The sequence below is a fragment of the Falco cherrug genome, chromosome 4 (genome assembly GCF_023634085.1).
Source record: "Falco cherrug isolate bFalChe1 chromosome 4, bFalChe1.pri, whole genome shotgun sequence".
Taxonomy (NCBI): Eukaryota; Metazoa; Chordata; class Aves; order Falconiformes; family Falconidae; genus Falco; species Falco cherrug.
Genome location: NC_073700.1, coordinates 7,380,814 through 7,406,061, shown reverse-complemented (window position 1 = coordinate 7,406,061; position 25,248 = coordinate 7,380,814). Strand labels below are relative to the sequence as shown.

Genomic DNA, 25,248 nt, shown 5'->3' with positions numbered 1-25,248 from the left:
CTGCCGTCGCCCCGCCGCCACACGGCGCAGGCGCGGCCCGGACCGTGGGGGGCTGGAGGCGGTGGCGGCTGCCGGGGCGGGGGGACCGGAGGTGGTTCTGGGCGGTTCCTGCGGGAGCGAGGCGGTCTCTGGGCGGCTCTTGGGGGAGCTGTGAGGCGGTGGAGGGGCGCCGCGCAGCGCCTAGGGGAGCCGTAAAGAGATGAAGGGGCCCCGGACGCCGTGAGGGGCTAGAGGTGGCCTGAGGAGACGGAGGGGTCCTGTGCGGCTCCTGGGGGGTCGTGAGAGGACGGAGAGGGGCTAGGCGGCTCCTCTGGGAGCCGTGAGGAGATGGAGGGGCCCTGGGCGCCGTAAGGGGCTGGAGGTGTCCTGAGGAGACTGAGGGGCCGGAGGGGGCCCGGGTGGCTCCTTGGGGGCGCCGTGAGGGGATAGAAGTGCCATGAGGGTGCAGAGGGGGCTGGGCAGCCGCCGGGGTGTCGTGAGGAGGCAGAAGGGGCCCGTAGCTGCCGAGGGTGTGTGTGAGGGGACAGGGGGGCAGCTGGCACCGGGGTCTGTGAGGGGATGGCCACCAGGGAGGCATGGTCCGCATGGGAATTGGGAGCAGGTAGTTCTGCTCTGGGTTTCCCCTCAGCCCCTGGCTGTGTGATGCTTGCTTCCCAGAAATACTGGAGTTATTTACCCCCAGGACAGTAGATCTGTGGGCCCCTGGTATGCCTGTTCATTGGAAAGTACAAGCTCTGAGTCAGCTCAGTGGGGAAACCCGTTGCTGCTCAGGCAGATCTCACACATTTTCTTCCTTAAACATGCACTTCTGACTCCTTGTGGAGTCCTTGCACAGGGGCTCAGGAAACAGCAGCGGAGTCTCAACTGGTGGTGCTGATCCTGAACCCCTCTCACTTTGCCTACAGCCAGTATGAATCTTAACAGTTTCTCGGACAATGAGGCTCAGATTTCCACCACTGCATTTTTGAGGCATTGGTGCTGCTGCCTCGGTTTTGAAAAGAGAGACTTGTGAGAATAATGGCACCAAGTAAAATAGAGCCCTGCATCCTGTAGTTTGCAATGGACGTTAAAGTTAATTTGTCTGAAAGAATATTTACAGGTGGGTAACGATAAAAGAAGCTTTTATATATGTGGCCATAAGAGCTGCAGTAGCACTACTAATTCCTGTAAGCATATACTAACTGCTGAAGTGTGGAAAGAATGGAGAAGAAAGATGACAATGCATTTTTTCTTCAGCTTGCGAAACTGATTTCACGGAAGACAGGATTCAGGCAGAGTACTGCCTCTCGGCCTTCCACCCTCAGCCAGCTGAGAGCCGGCTTGGGCACTTTGAGGCAAGAATGGTTTTTGTAACAGGTACAGAGTTTTGAGGAGAGCTGTTTCAGAGCTTGCTCTTACTTGACTGATTTGCATGTAGTCATGTTGTGTCATTACTAGAAGGTGCTTGTAGCAGAATAAGTGGGGAAATAAAAAACCTACGTTGAACTGTGGCTGCTGAGCTCAAGCTTGGATGCAAAAGGCACTCAGAAATTATTGGTCAGTATTTACATGTTGCAAATTAATCTTTAGATAACTCTTCTGTCAGAGGGTAGGGGAAAGACCTGCAGGATATTTCCTTTACCATCCTCTCTTCATCACTGACTCACTTTAAGGATGCTGGCTGCATATGTAAACTTTGTGATCTCAATAAGCAGGTCGAGAGGAAGGCAACCTCAAAACAATCAAATGGCAAACTCACTGTCAACTCCAGCTGATATGGCTTTACAAGGCAGGGTGTGGGATTTGGATTTTAGTAGGGCTAGATGTTTTTTTAAACACAGTTCACTTACTAGGAATTTAAGACAGCATTGTTTAAGAAGTCTCGATGCTTAGATCTTAAACAGTTCAGCTCATTATTCCACTGATGTAATGCAGAAGTTACTGTTAAGAAACAGCCTTTCATAAGTGGGCATCATTCAACTATATATATGCTAGTTTTATTTTTTTCTGTAAATAAATGATTAAGGCTATGGTATTTGACTTGAGCCTGTGTAGCAGTTGTGATAACAAGAGTCTTGGTCATGTGGTAATACTCGGACTGTGCTACAAATTATTAGTTCAGTTTGCTCATGAAAAGTGCTTGCTTTTTTTTTTTTTTCACAACTGGCTTTCACTTTGTTACATGCCTCAAATATTTTTCAAAATACAATAGTTAATTATGACTTGAAGTTTAAAGACACTTGATCTGTGTTTCAGATTACTGCTATCCCTATTCCCTTGACCATCAATATTTGACTCCCAGCCCTGAAGCTTTGTATCACAGTTACTTTATAAAATGAGGAAACATCATTACATTCTACTATGTAGATACCTGACGAGTCTCCTTAGAGGACAGAGTTAATGTGTCTGAACCTAAGGGATCACTGCAGTGCTCCTTCGATTATTTTCAGTTTTAACGTAAGTGAAGTCCCATATGCTTGATTGATAGCATGTTGATAGTATTTTTCCGTTTCCTCCTATTCTTCCCTTATTAATTGACAGTGGTACTTAAGAGGAACAGAGGGAATACATGTTTTGTCATAAGAGGCACCAGAGAAAGGTGTTGTACAAATACAGTGGCAGAGTACTGCAACAGGCTGCAGAGCTTGTCTGCGCGGACATCTGCCACAGCAGATTCAATCCCACAAAAATCTTATAATCCTTCTTTAACCTGATAATCTTAACAGCAGCATTTTACCATGTTGCAAGGTTGAGGGATGAAGTACATTAGTCTGCTCTGTTGATGGAATTCAGAAACTTGTGGTTTTGTATTCAAAAGTGCATGTGAAGTCTGAAGCCTGAAGAGCATGTCCTTTTTACACAAATATTGTTCAAGGCTGGCAGCTGAAACACAGTGACCTTGGCTATGATATGGAGATCTCCAAGTGAAGCAGATCTCCTGGCTTGCCTGTCAGACTTCCCTTCAAGCTGTGCTATTAATCAAACACCGCAATAACGCTTCTTTAGAGCTTGATTTTGGTGAATTTATTTAACCTTGTACATGACAGGAATTGCGCAGAGCTAAATAGCAATGGAATGGCATTAACTTGACCCTCATCTTGGAGAGCTGCCGAAGGAACATGTCCTTGTCAGTGCACAGAGACAGCTGTGAGCTCTGGGACCAACAAAGTGGGGAAAAGTCAAGGGAAAAGGTTGTCTTATCAACTGCTCTGCCAGTTTCCTCCCTTTGGAAATATTGCCAGAGCTTATATGTTGAAGGTGAAGTAAATACTAATAAAGCTGCCATTAATTAAAATTTCTTAGGGCTTTAGTGGATTAATTAAATGGTATTTAAAGATGTTAATTGTGGCAATGTATTACCGTCATCCTACAGGGCTCAGGAGAAACTAGCATGAAGTGCCATGCAAATGCTGTTTGCCACACTCCAGAAGAAGGACTTCAGACTGCAACAAGGGACAATACCTTAGCAACTCAAGGGAGAACAGAGAGCCTGTCCCAAGAGAGAAAGCAGGCTTATGTAGCCTGTCTGGAGAGAGATGGCAGGTACTATGGGCAGGGGAGAAGCAATGACTGGCTCTGAATATGTAAAGGACGGAATAGCATGTAATAAAGAAAGAAAATGGTTTAGGCTGAGAGGATGGTATTGGTGTAAGAGCAAATTTATTCATCCGGCTGTGACAAAGTTTAGGTTGGAAGGTGGGTGGTTCCTAGCTGTAACGGTGTTGGAGCAGTCTTTGGAGCTGGTACCTGAGACACTGCATACCAGGTAGATTCAGCAGAGGAAGCTCCATCTGCCTGAAAGGCCCATGTGATGCACTGGCAGGAGAAGGAGACTCTAAGGTAACCTGAGAGCCTCTGCTGATTTGATTTGCTGAAGCCCATTCCATTCTGATGATTTGCCCATTTCTTTGCTAAATAAATTGCAAGAGGGGGAAGAAAAGGTTAAATTCCAGCAGTTTGGGAGGTGAATGAGAAACCATAGGAAGTGCTTCCTGTATAGAAATTTAAATGGGGGAAAAAATCCCCTGCCACAGGGTCAAGTTGATTTCTGCAGATGTCTGTGGTTGCTGGTGGAGATGGTCTCTTTCATGTTGCTCCTTTACCATACAGACTCATGTGTAAGTTACCTTCAATACTTCCCTCCCATCCCTATTCTCTTAAGCATGTTTTGCCCAATATTTCTGGAAACAGAACCTGATTCACAGATTTGTAGCCTTTATCTGGCCTCACATCTGTCAGCAGTTAGCTCCTTTCATGGAATTTTAATGAATTTAACAGTTTTAAGAGAGCATTTAGATACTTCAGCAGAAATTCATGAGTCAAAGCCCCTCTGCACTCAGCCTGTCCAAATGAGAGCATAAAACTGTACCATTAGCAACATTTAATCCCTTTTGCCCACTTCTGAAGTCAGAGCTGCACATATTCCTAATTTTTTCCCACCCAGTCAGTGTCATGAGAGGGCAAGCCAGAAAAACAGTTCCCCCTTCCTATACACAAGCTACTGTCTATATTGAGATCTGAATTTTCCAAGGGAGTGAATGTGGTCCTGACATCTGGATTTAATCCAGACTCAAATTCCAGGCTTAGATCTGAGAACTTCCGCTTCTGGTCCCGAGACCAGCAGTTCTTAGAGAGAACTTAGTTTACCTTTTAAGGCAAAATTTGAGGGTTGTGATAGTAGCTGCATAGTGAAAATTCTTCCCATGCTGGATGTTTTTAGCAAATTTTCCTCCTTTGGATCCACTGTCGTCTTTATGTGACAGAACAGGAAGTCTCATTTCTTTATAGGATCCTCTAATCGGTAGAGAATTCAACCAAGCTGGAAGTGCTGCTGAATGCTGAGGCATGTGTGATCTGTTGCAGAGTGACTGAGTAGCACCCCAGTTCCAGAGATGCAGGCCAGGCAAGCTTCTTACCCCATCTATTACCAACAAGCACTGAGTTACTTTTCTCCCCAATGTAATGGATATCTTTTACAATTCAGGAACTCCCAGTGCGTCCTCACAAGGGTGTTAGGTCAGGACACTTTTGCTCATCTGCCAGGCCGCAGGTGCTGCCCATTGATGCAGAGGAGTTTGGTCTCTTGGCACAGTCCCATTATGGGGACATGACTTAGGCTCAGCTGGGACAGCAGAAGCTGTTGCCACCCTCATACATACCCTGTGCTTCTGCTGAAGGGAACCATTCTCACACCAGGGCTGCTGCAGTCTACAGCCCATCGGATTAACTTATCCAGCAGTGGTTTATCTTCATTCCAGAGTATCTCTTTGACATGCCTCCAGTTGCTTCAGATGTGGAAAATCACACAATAGTCCTTTTTTTATCTTGCATCCTCGAGTTTTTCTTGCTTTTTGGAGCCCACAGCAGGAAATGATACACAAATCCTTCCAGCTACTGTGAGCTTTGGCGCACTTTGCAATGATTTGCATTCACACCCTTGTTTGCTCCTCTCTCAACAGTTTTCTTCCTTCTTTGAGAAAGAACAAGTAGACTCCAACCAGTATATTTTTAGTTTGGATTATTGCTGGGCTTCAGCCTGTCATTTTCCTTGCATGTTTCAGCCCTCATTTCTCCTCATTAGCTACTCAGGCAGAGACACCACCTACTACATCCAGTTTAGGAGCCTGAACTCTATGTAGTCAGCAGCAAGCAGAAATACCTTAGAAAAAGTGAATCTGAGTGTTTCCTGTACAAAGGTGTGAAAGGATAAGGAAAGGACTTAGCTCTGAATTCAGAGCTCTCTATAGCTCTCTGTAACTGGAGTTTCCAGACAGGAATCAAGTGGCTAGCCTGCTCCTCTCTATATAGGAAGGACAGCTGACAGAGGAGAAAAGAAGTGGGTGTCTCTTTGAATTTAAATGCTCCAGGCTCAGAGAGACACTCAAGTCATGTTTATGTAGTAAAGCATCTTTGCTACACCAGGTAGCTCTAGTGAGCTCCTACTGCCGCTCATATCTGCATTAGTGTGGGCATTTGCAGGAAGGTGGAAGTCAGAGCAGAAACAGGATTGATTGTAAAAGGCCTTGAAAACAAGGAATTGTCCTACAGCAGTGAAAAATGCTGTGCTGGAGCCAATGGGCTGTCTCTTTTAAAGCAACGTCGATGGTAGGACTTTTCTGTGAAGCAGAAGACAACTGGAAATCAAGAGCGTACCTTGTTCTCTCTCTCTTGCCCTCTAAAAATATACTGGGTTTGGCTGGGATAGAGTTAATTGTCTTCATAGCAGCTTGTATGGGGCTATGTTTTTGATTTGTGATGAAAATAGTGCTGATAACACAGGGATGCTCTAGTTGTCATTGAACAGTGCTTGTACAGTGTCAAGGGCTTTTCTGTTTCTCACACTGCCCTGCCAGCAGGTTGGTTGGGGTACACAAGAAGCTGAGAGGGGACGTCCCCAGCTGAGCAAAGGGCTATCCCATGTTATATGACATCAAGCTCAGGGTGGAGGCTGGCTGAGGCTGCCATTGCTCAGGGACTGGCTGGGCATTGGTCAGTTTGTGGTGAGCAATTGTTTTCTTTTTCATCACTTGTTTTTCTTGGGTTTCGTGGTGGTTTTTTTCTCTCTTGTTTTTGTCCTTTTTTTTTAATTATTAAACTATGTTTAGTTCAATCTCCAAGTTTCCACAGTTTTACCCTTCCGATTCTCTCCCCCATCCTACCTGGGAGTGAGCAAGTGGCTGTGTGGGGATTAGCTGCCTACTGGGGTTAAACCACCACAACAACAAAAATATCTCTGACTTGTATACCTGTCCCATGGGCCCGCCACAGACACCTTACAAGTCAGTAGCATATTCAAGTGCTCTCACTCCTCCCTTCACCCCAGACTCAGTTTGACATAGTAAGTTAAATCCTTTGTATAAACTGATGTTGTTTTGTTTGTCAAAATGGAGATTTTTTGGACTAGACAGGTTTTTAATCAGTACTATTTCCTGCAGTTGTACATGCTACCTTTTTTCCCCCAAGTGTAATAATACAAGTAAGATTGCCTTTTCAGCCTGGGAATAGGGATAAAAGCATCCTGTGAAGTCGTAATGGTCTCTGATCTCTTTTGGGCAGGTGAAATGATGGGATTTCAAAAGGCTGTCACATTAAAATGTTTATTGTAGGGATAGTAAACCTACAAGCAAGGCTGGTTGGTGTGGTTTGTTTCAGCAAAGGCTTATTCTTCTCTTATGCATCCAGTATTTTTATTTCTTCTGCAAGGATTGATAATTCAGTGAAATAAGGAGGAGAAGCATTTCAGAATTAAATACCTGCTGATGACATGATAAGGTGGGGGAAAATCCCCCTCCTGACTAGACCGAAGCTGGGAGTTCCTGTGTGGGTGGTATTCCATGAATTAGTACCTACTAAGGCAGCTGAGTACTGTTATCTGGGTGGCTTTTCTTCTTATCCCAGCTATTCCATAGCATTAGATATTGCTGGTTTTGAGACAGTCTTAAGAACTGTCTTGGAGAGAAGAAGCAATAAACAGAGGGAAGTGTAGAGCAGTTTTGATCTTGTATTGTTTCTGTCAATGGTCAAGGGAACTTTATAGTTGAAGAATTATTTGTTACAGTTTATATTAGTTGCTGTAGTTGTATAGTCAGTTAGAATTAGCTCCTTGAAAGAAACAATCCAAAGTGTTGAGAGGGAGGTGGCCAAGCAGCACAGCAGAAGGATGCCTGGTATCTAAGTGGAGATGTTCCAGACGTGAAAATAGCATGGAAGTGTGTGGTAACAGGGTATGAAACATCCAGAGCCAAGCCCACTCCTGTGAGTGGGAGGAAAGTCTGCATGACACCATAGCCTGTGTGCCACAGCAGAAAGCTGGAAGGATGAGCTGTAGCCTTCTTGGTGTCCAGTTCCTTCCTCTGCAAATGTTTTTATCTCCCAGTGTAAGCATTGGTGCATTCTGCCCATGGGGCTTGCTGTGCTATTTTGCAACAGCTCTTGTTGATTAACCTTTGAGGTGCGAGATGTGTTATTTCTCCTCATGCTCTAAAGATTATAGATAAAGTTAAAGGGTGGTGATATGTTATGAAAATGAGAAGTGTGTCAGTAATAGGGAAGAAGGGGCCTGTGCCGAAATATTAAAGGAGGAGATTAGCACATCATTATCTTCAAATCTGAATTTCAGAGCTGCAGACCAGAGAACTCTGTGACATGTTAAGGTTATTGGAGGCTTCCATTCCTTGTTTGCCTTTGTACTGAACTCTTAAAAAAGCTGGCAGGTGCTCTGTTTGCACTGTCTTACAAACTGCTGAAGTCATGCAAAGCTCTGGGCTCTACTTTCAAGGCTCTTGGGCCTCTCTGCCTGCCAAGCAGCACAGGCAGTATCAGGAGGAGTACATGTGAGGACCAGCCAGCACAGCTGGGATGGGAGGTTTCTTGGGGTACTGTGACCCTGCTGGAAGTCTTTTCTGCATGTAGTTTGTTTGACCTGGTGGTCTGCAGCTGCTTTGAACACCATTCCAGCTATGGAGATGTATGGGACTAGAGATATCAAAGGAGTGAGTTATCTCTGCCTTGGTGTGCTGAGCAAACCTAGTCTTGTCAGGTATTGGCTTGAGGTGGTGGTAATTGTTGGAAAATGTGTTGCTTTTGCATCTCCAGGAGATGCAGTAAAGAACGTGGAGTCGCTAATGTCTCTAATAATTTTCAGGAATCCCTCCACTTAATTGGGTGAGATGAACGTGCTTTCTCTTGGAAATGCACATTGTCCCCAGCCCTGGGCAAAGAAGAGAAAAGCTGATTCTAGGAAATGTCCTAGAAAGAGATGGAAGTGTGAATGTTGCATAACAAAAACAGTTGAAAGGGATCAGCTGAGAAATTAGGAGTGAAATGGCAACATTACAAACCTGAGGTTAAGTCATTCTCTTTATTTCCATGCCTGGTTTCTCATGTTGAATTGATTGGGAGGGCAAACCATGGGATAGGAGAGAGTAAATGATGGTTTAGCATTAGTGATTGATCATGTGATTGACCTGTGTGCTGTGGTTTTACATACAGCTGTGCTAATCTTATGAAGCTTTTATATACATTAAAAAATCTAGTCTCTTCAGACTTGCAAGTTGCAGCACTTTGCCCAAAAATTTCTGCAGACATCCCGTAAGCTCCTAGGGGAACTAGAGTGTAGTTGTAATGGTTTGATTTTTTTTTTTTAGTACTTCCAATCATGATCTTTAAAGGCCTCTGGTCTTGACAAGTCTCTGCTTCAAAGTTTAACTTGAAAAAACAATTCAGAATTCATGTTCTCAAAAAGTTGCATCTTGTTTCCAATGTGAAATTTGATAACGTGTTGATTAAAAAAGAAAAAAATCTAGTGTTAGGACAGAAGATCTCTCTTTACGACACCTCTCTCTTAGTACTGATAAGGGATGATAGATGACACAGGGAGAAAGTACTGTGGTGTGGTGATGGTTCTATGTGGAGAGGTAATTTGCGGTGAAGGGTAGCTGATTCTCTCCAGCTATCAGTAGCACCAACAAACTTTCAGATTAACTTAACTACACAAGGCTATTGCTGGGATGCTTGGCTGAACTGTTTCCCCAAAAGCCCTGTATTTCTGGTTTTTTGTATTTCTGTTGTTTGGCACTTTGGAGTCTGCAAATACAGCCTGGCTGGCATGGATTAATTTCAGTGTTTAACAAGTCAAAAGGTGGTTTTAACAAGTAGAGAGGTGGTTGGGTTGCCTTGCAACGTTTGCTGCTAGCCCATTCACTACTTAAACGTTAATTCTTCTGCCTCTGATAGAGTGTACTGAGCAATCTCTGGTCTGATCTGGGTGTGAGGTAAGGTGGTTTTTTTTTTTTTTTGCCAAGCTGCATTTTGTGAGGCAACAGTGTCTTGGAAGAAGCAGTTTTGGGGAGAGATGTCATGCTGGGCAACACAAGTTTACTAGGCCAGGCTCTAAGACAGGAAGCAGACATTCATTCTGTCCAACCTGTAGCAGGAATGAGATCCTGTGGTGGAGGGTGGGTACTTGGGAGGGCGGCAGCCACACCTTCAGCCACAAAACAGGACCCAACAATAATATACAAAGGTGTGCCAACCCTGGATCCTTGTGCTATCTAGTGCTGAAATCCAGAAGGGTCTTTAGGGCTTGCGTAGTGCCTGGCCTTGCACTTTGGCTGGAGGAGGGAGAGCGGAGGCTGGTGCTTGGCACACCAAAGAAGTGTGCTGCTCTTCTGTGGGTAAATGAAGGGGACAAGCTCTGGGTTCCCTTGTAAGCTTTTGGGACCACGGATTGCTCCGCGCTACTTGTGCTCTCTGTACTACTGCCTCAGAAAGGTGGTAACCTTTTCTGTGTTTGCTTCAGCTGGGTTCCTAAAACTGCACATCTCCTTCACAGCAAAAGCCCTATCAAGATTATTTACCATGAAGGACAATGAGATTTTGAGTGAGTAATTGAGATTTAAAGCACCAATTACAAGAACAAATAAACTGGAGCTGCTTCCTCAGCTTGTGTTTTAATTGGAAGAAGTGATTTCAGTACATCCTTCCCAAAGTCCCTTGCACTGTCTCTTGGGCTTGATAGCCAGTGACCTAATTTTCATGTACCGATCTTGCAGCATGTCCCTCACCCAGCTGCACTATGATGAGGGAGAACAGTGCATGTGTGTGGTGGTGATGATGCATATGCCTGGAGTTTGATTGCTCTGCTTTTTAAAGTTTCCTTGGGTAGAATTACTGTTTTATGTTTACTTGGCAGCTTTTCTCCCTGCTGTTTGTTCGGGTTTAATTCTATGGAGTCGTGTCTGTTCCCTGGTGTGCTGTCAGTTGTGCATGTTGCTGAATACAAAGCCTTTGGGGTGGTAGTGAGCACAAGTGACACCTTAATAATGGATCCTGGAGACACGGCTTTAGTACTAAGCTGCCCCCATCTCCCAACAATTGTCAGTTTAGGGCTTATTAGTCACACATCCCTTCTTTCAAAGAACTATTTTTAATGCTTCTTCTGTGTTCTGAGTCCTCATAAGCCCGGTTAGATTTTTCTGTCTTTGCTGATGGTGGCTGCTTTTTAATTGCTCAGGTAGCAGAAGTAGGGCTTGAAAACTCAATCAACATTATCTCAGCTGATCTCCCTGTCACAAGTGGATTTAAGCAGATCAAGATATTCATAGGGATCATGTGTGGATGCAAAACACAGCTAGCTGTAGAGACCAAGGCAGATCACATGCACCTGGACTGTTCTCCCAGGTGTCAGCCTTGCCCTCAGCCAATCTCTGCCACCCTGCTGCCAGCTGGGCTCTGTGCTGTCATGGTCAGGGGCCAGTCTTTCTGCTAAGTCAACAACCCGGCCCTGTAAGCACACAACCTCTCCTAACTTCATCTGCAGTGTCAAGCCCTTTTCTCCACTGTCCTTGATGCTGCTTTGCAGCACCTATGTCTCAGGGCAAGTTGGGGCAGTGCACGTGGAGAAGCTGGAATCTCTTAGCTTCTCCCACAGGAGTCAAGGGAAGAAGTGACTTGTGATAGCGCACCCCAGCATGGAGGGGTGTGGGGGAGAAGAGCAGGGCTGCAGGTGAAGCGTGGTGCAGGGAGCCAGGGCTCAGCTGTCCAGCAGGGTTTGGTACATCTCCTCTGCTGGAGCCTCATGTCTGCTGGCCCCTGAGCTGTTTTCGATCCCATCTCTCTCCTGTTTCATGGTTTTTTATGTCAGTGTGGTTTGGGCAGTGGGTAGTGAACAGGCTCCCGGCTGCCATTGCTTCCTCAGAGGAGATGGGGAGAGTCTGGCGTGTCTGCTGGCTAAAAGCTTGGCAGAGAGCAGGCTGGTCAAAGCAGGTGCTGCTGCCAAATGGGATATTGTCCCCAGATCTCTGGGGGCTGGCATTACTCCAGCCTGCTTCGGGCTTAATGAGCTACCTTATCTGTCATGTTCCCCATGGCAGATCGGGTCTCTTCAGGATTAATTAAGGATCATAACTGTGACCTAGTTACCAGACTTGCACTATTGTTAGTGGAGCTCTCTGAGCCACCAGGCTGTTTGAGAGAGCTTCTTACCCTTGTCTGCTCTGGTTACTCGCTCTATATAGCCTTCTGGGACTGACTGTGAGCCCCAGGCAGGATCACGTTACATTAATTTCTCTAACAGATTATTGCTTTACCCTTGGGTAGGTAGCTAGCTGCTTCCTGCTTGCAGTGCACCGTCGGTGTGGGGATTAGATACGCTGGCATACATCTTTTGCGGTGTTGTCTCCCATCTGGAGTGGAGGGGAGATGAAGATGAGAAGAGGTCAGCTGCAAGATTAGGGAGGATGGTGCTGGAAACAAAATCTTGAGACAGTCCAGTTCTGTGCTGCCGTGCCTTAAACCATACTGGTGCTGAAGGGCTATCCCTGGGTCTCTCTTCTCCTGGCTGCTCAAATCCTTCTCATTTCCAGTTTGTACTTCATTGTAGCGAGCCTTTAGGAATGCTCCCCATAAAGGAGCAGAAAAGACTAGAGCTTGAGAAATAAATTGAGTTCAAGCTCTTCTAACTCTGGTTCTTGCTTGCCAAATTTTCAGGTAGGGCAGTGTTCCAGCTGGAAACTACTCGGTCTCACATTCCTGTGGTCTGCAGACCTGCTACAACCAGGTCCTTCCTTTGGCTGGGCAGGGGCTGTACTACAGGGATCATGGTGGGGACTTGTCCCCTTCACATCTATCTGCTCTCTCCTTCCCTCCCTTTTCTGCTTGTTTGATGAGAGCTTGCCTTGCCTTGTGGATTGAATCTCATGCAGCCGGGCCCTTGCCTGGGCTCACAGCCTCGTGTTGAGGGCTGCACATGGCGTGTTTACTGTTCATGTGAGGAGGGTTTATGTCCCTAAAGCTCCCCTCAGTCCCCCATGGTCCTTAACTAGCCTGATATTCTGCTTAGGGTCTGATCATGTCCCCAGTGGGATCCCAGCAGCTCCCACTGATTTCAGGCAGGAAGAGCGTGAAGGAGGCTGTTGAGTGGGACCCCTGGGAAACAGCGCTTCACTTTGTCCTCAGAAGCACGCGCAGCGGGGGAACTGCTTGGCTTTTCTCCTCTGCCTCAGGAAACATCTCTTGAGTTCCAGTGACCTGCTTATTATGTAGGTCATCATCAGCTGGAAGGAAAAAACAATTTCAAAAGTAGGAGAAATCTAGCAGGGTTCCTCCGCTGAGCAGCTCTTTCTGGAAAAGCAGGGAAAGCTGCCCTGGGGGAGGTGGCAGGCAGCGTGGCCTGTTCCTCTTCCACTCACCCCGGGCAGAGCAGAGAGGGGAAGCTCTGCAGCTGAAAGGATGTGTGATACTCTGAAAGCAAGCAGATCCAGCGTGCCCTGTGATGGGGGAACAGTGCATTAAGGTGGACAATAGGAACTTGATTTGAGTGGTCAGGGGTTGTTTGCCCTCTAATGACTTTCTCAAGCTTGGTTTTAGTAATTAGGAGGTTGTTTCTGCTGGTCTTACCTTGGTTATGTGTCTGCACAGCAGAGACCTGTGCCATGTATGCTGGAGGAGCTCTCTCTGCTGGGAGACAAGGCTGTCCTGCCAGGGATAAAAAGGGGACACAGAACAAGCAAATGCCTCTGGGTGCCAAAAGTAAACTGAGACCTGAACCAAAACTCATCTCAGGGTTGTGCTGGTGGCATTACCCAGGGGCTGCTCCACTTTGCTCGTAGCAGAACTGACACCTTGTGATACCCTGAGAAAAGAGCCTTAGTGTAAATTTCTGACTGACCTAAGCAAGGGACAAATTTCCCTGTGAACAAGAGGTTTGGTGAAGTCCAGCTTCACTCATACTTGCTTCTGATGCAATAACACTTAATATCCCTCACTATCCTCACTTCTCCCAAACCCCCGAAATATCAACTGGGCTGGAGACACCTGCGCCTTGGCTGCTTCGCGCTTGGGGGAGTATGTTTGTGTGTTTGTTGGCCAGCAAGCAGGCAGGTAGAGAGCTGCAGCCTTTCCTTTGCGGGAGCACAAATGTGGCTCCCCTCTTTACGTGCTCACTGAAAGATTTCTCTTTCCCTTCAAAACATGCAGAAACACCGTGTTTTTGAGACAGCCAGGCTTGACAGGAGAAGCTGAAGTCACACACAGGCTTCACTAGTAATCAAGATGAAGCAACACAATCTTGTAATTGTTACCTTAGAAAATAAGATTTCAATATGCTGTGGTTTTGGCAATGAAAAGGTGTATGGGGAGGTGGGTTGTGCAGTTTTTTGGGTCTCCTCCCTGGGTCCTCATCACGCTATGTTGCTGCTCACTGTAGCAGGGCTGGCTGAGAAACCTCTTGCTGGGCACTTGTGCTGTCAGTGCATTCACCCCTGCTCAGGCTGAGTGTTTGAAGCCTCTCCAGTTGCAGGCAGCTCCTGGCACAGACTCTTGTGCTTGAAGGTGCAGCTGACCTTTTTGCAGAATACAAGTTCTTGCAGAGCTGCTTGCTTTGTTTCAGATGTGCTTGTCTCCTGCAGCCTTTGCTCTTCACTTTATACCAATATCTGCTGTGCTGTCTTAGATAAAGTACATCTGTCTGCGATGGGACTGTCTTCCCTCTTCAGCTTCTTGATGTTGGTGGTTTCTGGTTAATGTATGAAGATCTCTCTGCAGATCCCAGTTCTCTGGCTGTCTAACCCAAGGGTAGGCTGTGCTCCTTGTCTCATCACACCACAGTAGTCTAGAGAGAAGTCAATGTAGGAAGTATTACAGCAATGAAATTTTGAACAGAATGACATTTTTTCACCTACAGTAAAAAGACATCTCCCATGTTCTGTGCACCCACATGGAGCAGAGTATTAAGAAAGCAGGCAAGCAGGCATGTAATTTAGCTGGAGGCACTGCCATACGATCTGCCAGTGTGATGCAGACAGCTTGGAAGTCTTACTCAAGATGTAGGATTAGGTTCTAGCACAGGCTTTTCTGAGTTAGACAGGGGACGGGTGCCCTGAGGCTGACATTGTCACGTTGCCTTGGTGGGTCCTTGCACAATGAGGCCACTGTGTGCTGTAGACAGCAGTGTGCTGGAGCTGTCATGTACTTGTGGTGAGAACGTTGAGGATAGCCTGTTATCTTTGCTTGGAGGAAGGGTTTGATTAGAAACTGTCTCTTAGATGTGTGGTTATTGAATGAATTGCTCTTTCAGTATGTATGAGCCATCTCCATATACGTGCCAAGTGCATCTGTCCCAGGCACGCATGCAGCTGGTCTAAAGGAAAGCAGATGAGCTGTCCTCATCACAAGCTTTTCCTCACGCTTTTTCTCAATTGCTGCTTGCATGGAGCAATTCTCCAACAATATAAAACACAGCAGCAGGGGTGAGTCAAACAGATCTTGCCAGGGCTGTCCTATTTTTTCTTTTTTGTTGTATTATAAATTGAATCCACAGTGTCACAGGGCACAGTGCTGTTCCCAGCATGATTGGTGGCAACAAAAAAACCCAGGAATGGTATGTATTGTGTGGTAGCTGGGGAGAACTTCCTGTTCCAAACATCTCCGACCTGTCTGGGGCTTGTTGCCATGAAATTGTGGAACTTAAGTAAAGAATGATTGGGCTGTGAAAAAATCATTTTAGTCACTGATTAATTTTGTTTACTTATGTATGTCTCATTGTCTGCAGAAGTTGGTGCATCTAACTCAGGTTCTTAAATGGGAAGCAAGGTGACCTGGTGGTCTTTCCCAAGGGAGTAACAGGTGTTATGGTCCAGACATAAACCAGTCCTGAGGTACTGGAGGGCAGGTTGAGACCTGTGCAGGCAGGCTGAGGTTCTTGCACCTCTTTGGGAAGTGTCTGGTGTTGCTCTGGGTAAGAAATGAGGTTAGACAGCTCTTGGACTTGACTTCTTGAGATGGAGGTATTGGCAACACTCTGCCTAGCCTGGGGCTCTGCAGAGCTTCCTGTTGTAAGAGCACATCTCCCATTTGCTCAACTTTGCTTAGCTCGTCTCAAGATCTAGATATTGTTTAATACAGGTTTTCACCCAAACCACGGGACAACAGTTTAACGGTTATTGTAGCCTCAGATGTTGTCAAACTATTATGGGTAGTGGAAGAGCTGTTCTGCAATATGAGGGTCTTTAAAGTAAACACCAGCCTGGGTCTTGAATCATAATTAGGACTGCTAGCGAGTAGCTGTCCCACCAGTTACTTGTCCTGCAAGCTTCAATTGTCATATGAATAAAACAACTTTTATTTGAATTAATCTCAAAGCAGAGGGTGCTTGAAGGAGTAAAACACCTTGGCTGTTTGCGCTGCAGTGAGCTTGCTGCAACCTGGGGTTGCTCTTTCCTGCATGTCCCCCACCCTGCCAGTGCTCAGGTCCTGGCTTCCACCTCTGCGGTGGTGCAGTGGCCTCCCAGGGTGGGAATGAGAAGCACAGCTGGGCCCTGCCAGGCAAGATAGGAAGGATGTGGAGGTGACTGTGCACCTCTGGATGCATGTCACGGGAGATGAGGAGGTGGTGTGAGGTCACTGGAAGCTCAGACTGATGGTCTTAGCATGGCTCTGCTCTTCTTTCTGCAGCCTGCACGCAGATCCTAGCAGCTTCTGTCCCTGTCCCTTCACTGCCCCCTTGTTCATGTGGTATTTTCGGACACTGAAAGTGGGCAGGATACCCTTCCCACCATTCATCAAGAAGAATGAGATGGCTTAATCACAACCAAACAAAGCCTTAAGGATCACAGCCTCCAGTAAGCCACTGACATCTCTGGTTGCTTGGAGTGTGACCATGCAGGGAACTGGCTTTAGAGCTTGCTTGTGCTGGGTGAGATCCTCCTGGGGGGGGACAAGAAAATAGACCAGTGTCCCAGCATGAATCAGCCATCCATTTATGTACAGCTACTACTTCTCCAGTGGTACCAGGCAGTCCTGCAGGGTGATGGGCTGCAAGGATAAAGGGCTGACTCTCCTCTTGTGACAGGAGGGTTTATGCTAGGCAGTTGTGTCTGGCTACTGTTTGTGAGAGAAGAACAAGACTCCAGATTTGGACTGAAGAGCTTCCGTACTGTCTGGACATTCAGGGCTGAAGATCTGGGAGCTAGTTCATGACTGTTCAAGCTTTCTGGTTTGGAGGTTCAGGCTGTATTTCTAGGAATTGAGGAGACAAAGCTACAAACAACAATTTTCTGATTTGATGCCTTTTCAGATTTGGTATTGCAGTTCTCTTGCATTTTAAAGATTTTTTGCTAGGCTGTTATATGATGATTCATTCTTGGCTTCCTTTTTCATCTGTTTTAAGCTGAACTTCATGATGGCACGCAGTTGCGCTGCCTGCCTGCCAGCACCTTTGAAAGTGGTGGCCTTGCTTCCACTCAATGAAAAGCTCAAAGAAAAGTAAAAGCTTTTAAAGGTCCCTAAGGGATCTCTGAAATGACATAGCCAGTGGATAGAAACTTACAATACACTGACCAGGAAAGAGGCTGTAGCAGACTCGAACCATAGTAGCCATGAGGAAAAAAGCCCCCAAACATGCAGAAACTAATTATCCAAATACTGAATCCATGAGGGACCAGGTTTCCTTAGGTCTCCTGTTGATGGAGCTGCTTGCATGGCAGAGGAAATAAAGGTGCTCACAAATTAGGAACCAAGTGAGCGAGTGAAAAAAAGTTCTGGATTGCCTGCAACTATTCATCAGTAGTGTGAGGCAGACAAAGGTTGAACATTAATTCTATCCAGTATCGTCTGTAATTTTTTTCACTTGCTCAGTGCTAAATCAGTGTAGCTATCTGGAGGGTGGGATGGCACACACACCACTGCGGGGAAGAGCTGCTTTTGATGGAGGTGTGAGTGTCCACCTCTGGGGGATATCATGCCAGGCCAGGGCTGCTAATTGCCAGTTAGACTGAATGCTGCTGAGCTGCTGGAGTAAATCTATGCTCTTGTGGGACTCTGCCTCAGGCAAGGTGCTACTTGTGGCAAGCATGTGCAGGAGGATTTGGCCTCCCTCTGCATTGAAGGTTGCTTCCTCTCTGGAGTTACCCTGCTGGAGTCAGTCCCATTACAGATAATGGTATCTTTGGACAAATGAGAAGGTGCTGACTTAGCCTGTGTTAAACCCCTGCCCTGGGTTTCTCCAAGCCTATCAGTTATGAGTCACTGTGTTTTTTATTTACAAAATACACGCAAATGATATCAATATAGAGTAATGCTATTACAGATGCTGATGTTTGGACATCAAGCTGTGTTTGCAGAGATGAGACAGAGAAGTTGCACAATCTGTGTAAGTCGTCACACACTTGTAAGAAAACCAGTTGGATATCTCAGTTTGTCCACCAGACCTATTGCTTCAGCCCAATGACCTGACTCTATGGCTGCTTTTACTATGTAAGGGGTTTGATCTTCTTGCTGCAAAGGTGGTTTGCCGTGTGTGGGCTTTGTATCATCTGGCCATCTCCTCTGCTGCATAAAAACATTAGGTCAAATGATGTAAGAGCATCACATCTACATAGCTGTATTTCATTTGGGAAAGGGAGGGGTTGTATAAAAGATAGGTTTAACTTAAAACAATTTGGTAAGTTTACTAGTAGGGGCTTTTTAATACTAAAGCCTCCTCTCCATGGTCTAAGCCCAGAGTGAGTGCTAATGTCACCAGCAGAGCAGCAACCAAGGTTCAGCTCAGGGGCAGCAGTGCTGTACCACACCAAACAAGGACATTCACCTACGTAAAAGCATATGGTATGGTTGGCAGCAGGAACCTTTAGCTTATGTCATCTGGAGGTGAGATGAGGGTATGGTACATCTTTATAGCCGCAAGGAAATGTTTGTGTAAGTTTGCAAGAAACATGTATAAAGCAGTTACCATAAAATCATGCTTTTGCTATTTGGTTGAAGTTGTAAGAATAAGGCAGCCCACTCCAGAGGTGTGGCAGAAAGTCTGCTCTAGCATAGTCCTGAGCTAAGATAACAGACAACAGGTAGGTGTGAGTAGTTGGGCTAGCATGATAAAGTTGGGAGTCTTTGTTTATTATTTATGTAAATAAGATGTGATAGAAAATTCTCATTACTCTTCTTTGGGTCATTTTTATCCATGACACCAATGATTGCAACATCAGTGTGACTAATCCCATGCATGTGATTTATCTAAGATGTCTGTTTCATCTGAGTTTAGACTGTTTGTTTGCACAGTGTGTTGTAATACTTCACAAACAAGAAGCAGAGCAGCCCTGTGCGGAGGTGTCTGCCCTCTTTGGAGATGGTGGCCTGTCTTCTGCTCAGGCTCACAAAAGGCAGAAAAAAGAACTAAATGCATGAGACACTTTGAGAAACAAACCTGTAAAATCCCACACCACCAGGCGAGGAGGCTTTGTTTTGTGCAAAGAAATGGAGCCTTGAATACTTGAGTCTTGGCTGACTGTATGGGACAAGTTAGACCAAACATCCATCCAGCTAGCAGCAGACACTAAGGGAAGAAGCTGGTGTGCACTATGCTCCTGGCAATCCCCTAAGCCAGAGGATACAGCCCAGGACATAAAAGTGCTGGTGAACCCATTCTGCATTGATCTGTCTAACCTTTTTATGAACTTGCTTGGTTTAGGTCCAGAACTTGGCAACAATGTTAGACAGTTCTGTATCATTTGGAAATGAACTTCCTCCAAATAAATTAGTATTGTTTGCTCAATGTCAACTGCACTTTCCTGCCCTCTAAACTCTAGGATTGCATATCACACTGTCATAAAAGTTGCTGGTTTTTACAGCTCCAGTTTGAAAGGCATAAGATTTCATTTTGGCTAAGTATCCTGTAATGTCAACAGCTTACATTTCTGACATCTTTTGTCATGGCGTAAGTATTTATGGCAACTATGTTATGCTGGAGTGTTTTTTCCCTGAAGGTCAGGACAGCTGCAGATGAAATAGCCTATCCCTCTCTGTGCCAGTCCCTTACTGTATCTCTGTGATTTCTAATAAACGTTTGCTGATTAGAAAAGTTGCCTGTGGAGTAATCCGACAGAACTTAATGCTGCCGACCCTAATTGTTCAAGAAGTTGACTTAGCAAGCAGGATCCTTCCCCTCTGCCTTCTAGTTACGAGTCTTCGTGGTGCGCTTACATTTGCAATTAGGACCGTTCTGCATAACTAGGAAAACAAAACAGTGGATGCTCTTAGGATGAAATTCTCCTGCCCCCTGAAATAGGACACCGGATCTCTTCAGGTGAATTCAAGATACTGAAAGAAATGTAATAAAAATAAAAGGAATTGGAAACTACTGGCCTGGCATCTCAGCTGTAATTATAACAGTGTTCAGCCACTGCCTACACTTGGCAGAGGGTACTGTCTTCTGTTGAATGAAGCACCCAACTAGCACCCAGCTTGGCCATTCTCCAGTGCCTGGTTTAGTGTGGCACTTCTCTGGGCAGGCAGCACCTTTCTTCTGCTGGTTCTCCAGGGAAGTCCCTCACACAGGACAAGTTTCAGTGGATCACTTCCTCATTCTGCCTTTCTATTTCTACTTGCAAAGGTTGGAAGTTACCACAAGCTTGAAAATTGGGCAGTAGCTATGCAGCTCTTGAACTGGTATCTATGAATGCAGCTATGGTAGAGGCTGTGGAGCCTGCTCACATCAGCTGAGGGTCCGGTCCTTCTGTGCAGTGGTGCTTACTCAAGAAATCAAACAACCCCTGAGGAGCAGTTGAGTGTGATATTCCCCCTGTTCTCCTCCTGGCTGCTTGGAGCATCCCAAAGCCCAGTAGGTATTTTCCACTCGGCTGTGTTAGCAGGCTGTGTAGATAAATATGTACATGTTCAGCAGGCTGAGCAGGAGAATTTGTGCATGTCTCTCTCCAGGATGGTCTGGACTTTGTCATGTTCTGCCTCCCCTTCCCAGATGCTTCTTTTCTGTGCTTCAGGCTTCAGTACAGCAGGATATGGCGTCACTTTTGGTTTTGTCTTTGGAAGAGTAAACAAAACAGAAGGCCAAAAGCCAGCTGCCTAAAACACATTCCTCTGCTGTGACTAGCAGCATCTCTACTTCAGATACAGGCATCCACTGTTTGCATTGCTCATCCTCCTGGCAGGGGATAAGGGCTTTGTCTGCCTCGCTTGATTTGAGCCTAACCTTCCTCATCTTTCTAATTTTGAGATGCCTAATATGCTGTCCCTTACTCCCACCAGAACCGGGGTTCCAACTGCTTCCCACATCTCCAGGAGCTGATGAAAAATATCTCATACAATGGGTCAAGGTATAGTGATAGACAAGAATGCTCTTGGTCTTGATAGAACCTGGTGTATCTATCAGGTGTGTTGTGGACCTGGCATTGAGCTGAAAGGCAGAGGAATGTGTCTGCTCTCTAAGAGGGAGTAAATCTGAACAAGAAGTGCGGGATTGGGTGGGAAATAAATTCTTCTGAGAAGGCCTGAGGTGCTGCAGGGGAGAGTGGCGTCTCCTACACCTCAGGATGATTCAAAGCAGCACATCTCAGTCACTGCACTTATAGCACTTCTCTTTTTTTTGACTTGTCCATCTTCCTGTGACAACCAGCTTCTTTCTTCCCCTTTCTACTTTTGCAGGAGAAAACAGAATGAGTTGCTTCCAGAAGGTGAGATGGAAGAGATGGCTGCGATCTCTGGTCCTGGCTCTCCACCCAAAAGGGTTTACCCTGCTGCCAGCAACTGCACATTACTTGCTGTTCCTTTGCTTGTGTGAACACTTGGTGAGCTTCACTCTCGGAACAAGTTTAAATTGCTGAGGATTTCCAGGAGACAAAGTGAAAGCCAAAAGCGGAATATGGACACTTTTCAAGGGTCAGAACATGTTAGGAACTGGCTTGTTATTTGAATCTGTGTTTTGGGTGGAGGAGTCACATCCATTTGAAAGTTTAAAGCTAGATAGTGAAATGCCCTCTGCTTCTCCTGTTTCCCAGCACTTAATGCAATATTAAAGCTATATTACAGCATTTTGAAGGACTCACACTTAGATATAAACCGTTCCATAGAGGAAATATGTACAGTAATGTTCATGCTGCTCCCTTGTCCTGCTGCTGGTGAATCTCCCTCTGTTGACAAGCTCTTCATTCACCGGCATGATAGTGGCAAGCCTGCTTTTAGCACCATTTCCAAATTTAGCCAATGCTTCAAACAAATTGTCAGAGAACAGTAACCTGGGACTGCTAACAAGGTGAGCTCAGGGGTTGTTCTGGGCTTTGAGCTGTCTGCTGGGCCTCTGTCACCTTAGAAATAGTCTCCCCTGTTACAGAGCTCACAAAATGCTGCAGCCAACCTGCCTCACGCTGGGCTGCAAGAGAAGCAGGAGCTCAGATACCAGGTACCATAGATGGGTCCTTTACATTGATCCTGCTGGCATTAAGAGGGTTTATGCCACACAAAAGCTTGTGGCAATGCGTTTCAACAAGGGAAGCCTTTTCCCCTTGCTTGGCAGAAGTATTCATAGCCCCTCTGAATTTCCAGCTGCAGGACAGATCTCAGGGTATATGTGGAGTCCTTGTTCACAGGAGCGCGGCCTGGAGGAGATTTATCAGTATTGTGGTAGTGCCTGGAGCTTTGGGTCAGTGTAGCTTCAGTTGAACATGTAAAGCTGGCTCAGGAAAAACTGTTGCCAGCTCCTCAAAACCAGGGAGGGTACTTCAGGGTAAAGTTTCTTCATGTGCCCAATTCTGTTTCTTGGCAAAACCAGGAAAAGGCAAAATGTCTCCCACCCAGTTAAACTCCTCTAGGGTTAAAGAAGCCAAAGGATGAAGGGCACAGTGCAGCCAGTGCCGGGGAGGGAGCGCACTGAAAGGCAGGAGCACATAACAGCACCAAATCCCTGGAGCAGAAGAGTGCCTAGTGGCTGTAACAGAGGTTATGACAACCCACATGATATAGAGAGCTTGATTGTCATCATGTACTGGGCTGGGCTGTATTCTGGGCGCCTCTGAAAGTGGCCGCACAGCTCAGAGGGAAAGTGCTGATCTTTCACCAGCCGATTGTACTTCTCTTAGAGCAAAAATACTCCCAGTATCTGGGGAGACTAGACATTACAGTCTGCAGTCCTGCAGTGTTTAGAGATGGGAATATTTGGCTTGGATTTAGAAAGAGTGTGCAGCCAAAATCTGTAAGACGTTTCTGCAGCGAATCATAATAACTTCAGAAATGGGGCACTGGGGTGCCCAACGCTGCCACCGTCCCCCCTCCTCGCTGCAGACCCCCCTGGATGCAGCTGGACACAGCACGGTCCCCTCATTGCCCACAGCCCTTCAACAGCTTTGTTGCCTGCGGGGCCCTGCAGTCCCGCCAGCGGCGGCTCTGCCAGTGAAAAGCAGCAACAGAAGTTGCTCTTCAGCAACTGCTCCTCCGGCTGCTCCTTTCTGCCAGGCCACCGTTTTCAAACGTCACCGTGACGTCGCATTGTGATGTCACCACTATGCAGCACGGGCATCACAATGCCGTGCCGGAATATCTGCTGGGACCCACAGCCAGCCAGTGCCAGTTGGCCTTTGCTTGCTGACTGGCAGGACCAAGGCCTGGCTCTCCACGGTGGTGGCCACCGAGGCAAGCTTGGCACAAAAGCAATGGAGCGGGAGCTGTCTGCTCAAGTAACACCATCCCTGCCTGCTCCGGAGGAGCTGGGGCAGTGGGCAGACACGACTTGTGCTGGCCCTCCAGGACAGGGGGAAAGTGCCCCCCGGGACGCTGCCATGCAAGTGGTAGGGGAGGAGCGGCACGTCCAACCGGGGGGTGACGGACATGACACCAAACAAGTCCCTCCTGCTTCCAGCAAGAGCGTGGGCCAAGGCAGTGGGCTCCTGTCGCTCCGCTTTCCACAGAAGCTTTGGATGATAGTGGAAAGCGACCAGTTTCGGTCCATTTGGTGGAGCAAGGGAGGAAAATACGTGGCCATCAACGAGAAGCTCTTCAAAGAGGAGGTGCTGGGCGGGGGAGGACCTCTGCAGGTTTACACCAGGCAGAGCATGAAGAGCTTCCTTCGCCAGATGAACTACCACGGATTCGTCAAAATGCAAGGGGATGGCGAAAGATCTGCCTCCCTGCCTGAGTTCCTGGCAGAAGAAGCAGCAGCTGCTGCTCACAGCAAGGTACAGCCATCGCTCCGCACATCCACTAACGCTCACAGGGGTCTTGGGGGAGGGACGGACCTTCGCGTCGCATAAGGCCTCGCAATAGAGGGGGCGGGGAGGGCAGCGAGCGGTCCGGTTTTAGTTTCCTCCTCGGGGCGTTTTCAGGAAGGTTTGAGTTAGTCTTTCTGACTAGTAGAAACGTGGATAAAGTACAGTTTGGTTATACCTGCTTAGTTTGAAGCCGTCCCATGGAAAGACCGGCTCCGTGTAACCTCATTGCTCTGAATGTCTTTGCTACGTGTCTTGCTGCACCAAATCTGAAACCTTCCGGCCGAATGCCAAGAGGATACACTTAAGGACCCCAGTGTTACCTCCCTGCTCATGCCCACCCTGGAGTTGCTGAACAGTCATGGTATTTGGCTTTTGAAAGCACTTCTTATGCTTTTGAAAAGCCTACGCTGCTCTTGCTGCCAGGGGTGGCGGTGACTGAACAGAACGCTTCACGTAACCTTTCGGCCTCAGCTTGAGGTTTCAGCCGTCCCCGAGAGTCCCTTCCACTATCCATGTTTGTCTTGTGCAATTCAGAGTCTGGCTTCTCGTAGCTTGGGCTTTTCCAGGCTTGGGATGGCGGCAACTGACTCTTCTCCTTTGCTTCTTCTAGGTACTCTACTACTATAACCCCCTCTTTAACAGAGGGCATCCCCACCTGCTGGAAAAGTGCCGGAGGAGGGCTGGCCTCAAGCGGAAAGCCCTGGAGATGGATGAGGGGCAGCCCTGCAGAAGACCAGGTGGCCAGCCTGCAGGGGACATGCCAGCGTCCACCAAGCGATGGGCTGAAGCACCTCCCAGCCTCGGTGCCACCCGTCCATCTCCACCGGCAGCTGCTCCCGCACTTCCAGAGCCGGCGGGAGCAGCGGGCAGCAAGAACTTCAGCCCTGTGGCCCCCTCCTCCCCACCACCACTCTCAGCTCTGCCAGCGTCCCCAGCACCACTCTGCAGACAAAGCCCTCCAGTCCCCCACTGCCCCACCTGCACCTGCCACCTCAGGACTGCAGACGCCATCGGACCCCAGCGCGGCACAATCTAAAGAGACGGAAAGAGTCAGCAGCCCGTCATGAATGAGTGTCCGATGGTTGTTGCTAAGGAGTGCAGCTTAGAAGAGCTGATGAGAAACTGATTGAACAATAAAGCTTTTCCAGTTGTCCTGTCCTGTTTGCACAGTGGAAGCCCAGACCTGAGTTTTTATTTCACCTAAGCAGAAGCGAGCCCACAAGCCATTTAATCGTCTTCCATTAACAGTTAAGCTCTAGATTCTTAGCCTTACTGAGTAAAA

The 25,248-nt window shown here is 47.0% G+C and overlaps 1 protein-coding gene across 3 annotated transcripts; it reads left to right on the top strand.

The window, feature by feature from the left end:
• Positions 1 to 115: 115 nt before the first annotated feature.
• Positions 116 to 25,014, top strand: LOC114015028 (heat shock transcription factor, X-linked-like). 3 transcript variants are annotated; one of them, XM_055709203.1, is made up of 5 exons: positions 116 to 1,099; positions 2,236 to 2,436; positions 3,353 to 3,522; positions 21,412 to 23,933; positions 24,577 to 25,014. In XM_055709203.1, exons 4-5 carry the CDS (start codon positions 23,253 to 23,255, stop codon positions 25,000 to 25,002), a joined length of 1,107 nt encoding a protein of 368 aa, XP_055565178.1. In that variant the 5' UTR covers positions 116 to 1,099; positions 2,236 to 2,436; positions 3,353 to 3,522; positions 21,412 to 23,252; the 3' UTR covers positions 25,003 to 25,014. The 3 variants fall into 3 exon arrangements, with proteins under 3 accessions (XP_055565178.1, XP_055565180.1, XP_055565181.1); XM_055709205.1 differs by having other exon boundaries at positions 1,237 to 2,436; XM_055709206.1 differs by lacking the exons at positions 116 to 1,099; positions 2,236 to 2,436; positions 3,353 to 3,522 and adding an exon at positions 20,806 to 21,083.
• The last annotated feature ends 234 nt before the right edge of the window (positions 25,015 to 25,248 follow it).

Bases quoted from the DNA above. Each gene is read 5' to 3' on its own strand.
- LOC114015028 (XM_055709203.1), top strand. From the start codon at position 23,253: ATGTCACCACTATGCAGCACGGGCATCACAATGCCGTGCCGGAATATC. The intron at 23,934-24,576 runs GTACAGCCATCG...TGCTTCTTCTAG, and splicing joins CAGCTGCTGCTCACAGCAAG to GTACTCTACTACTATAACCC.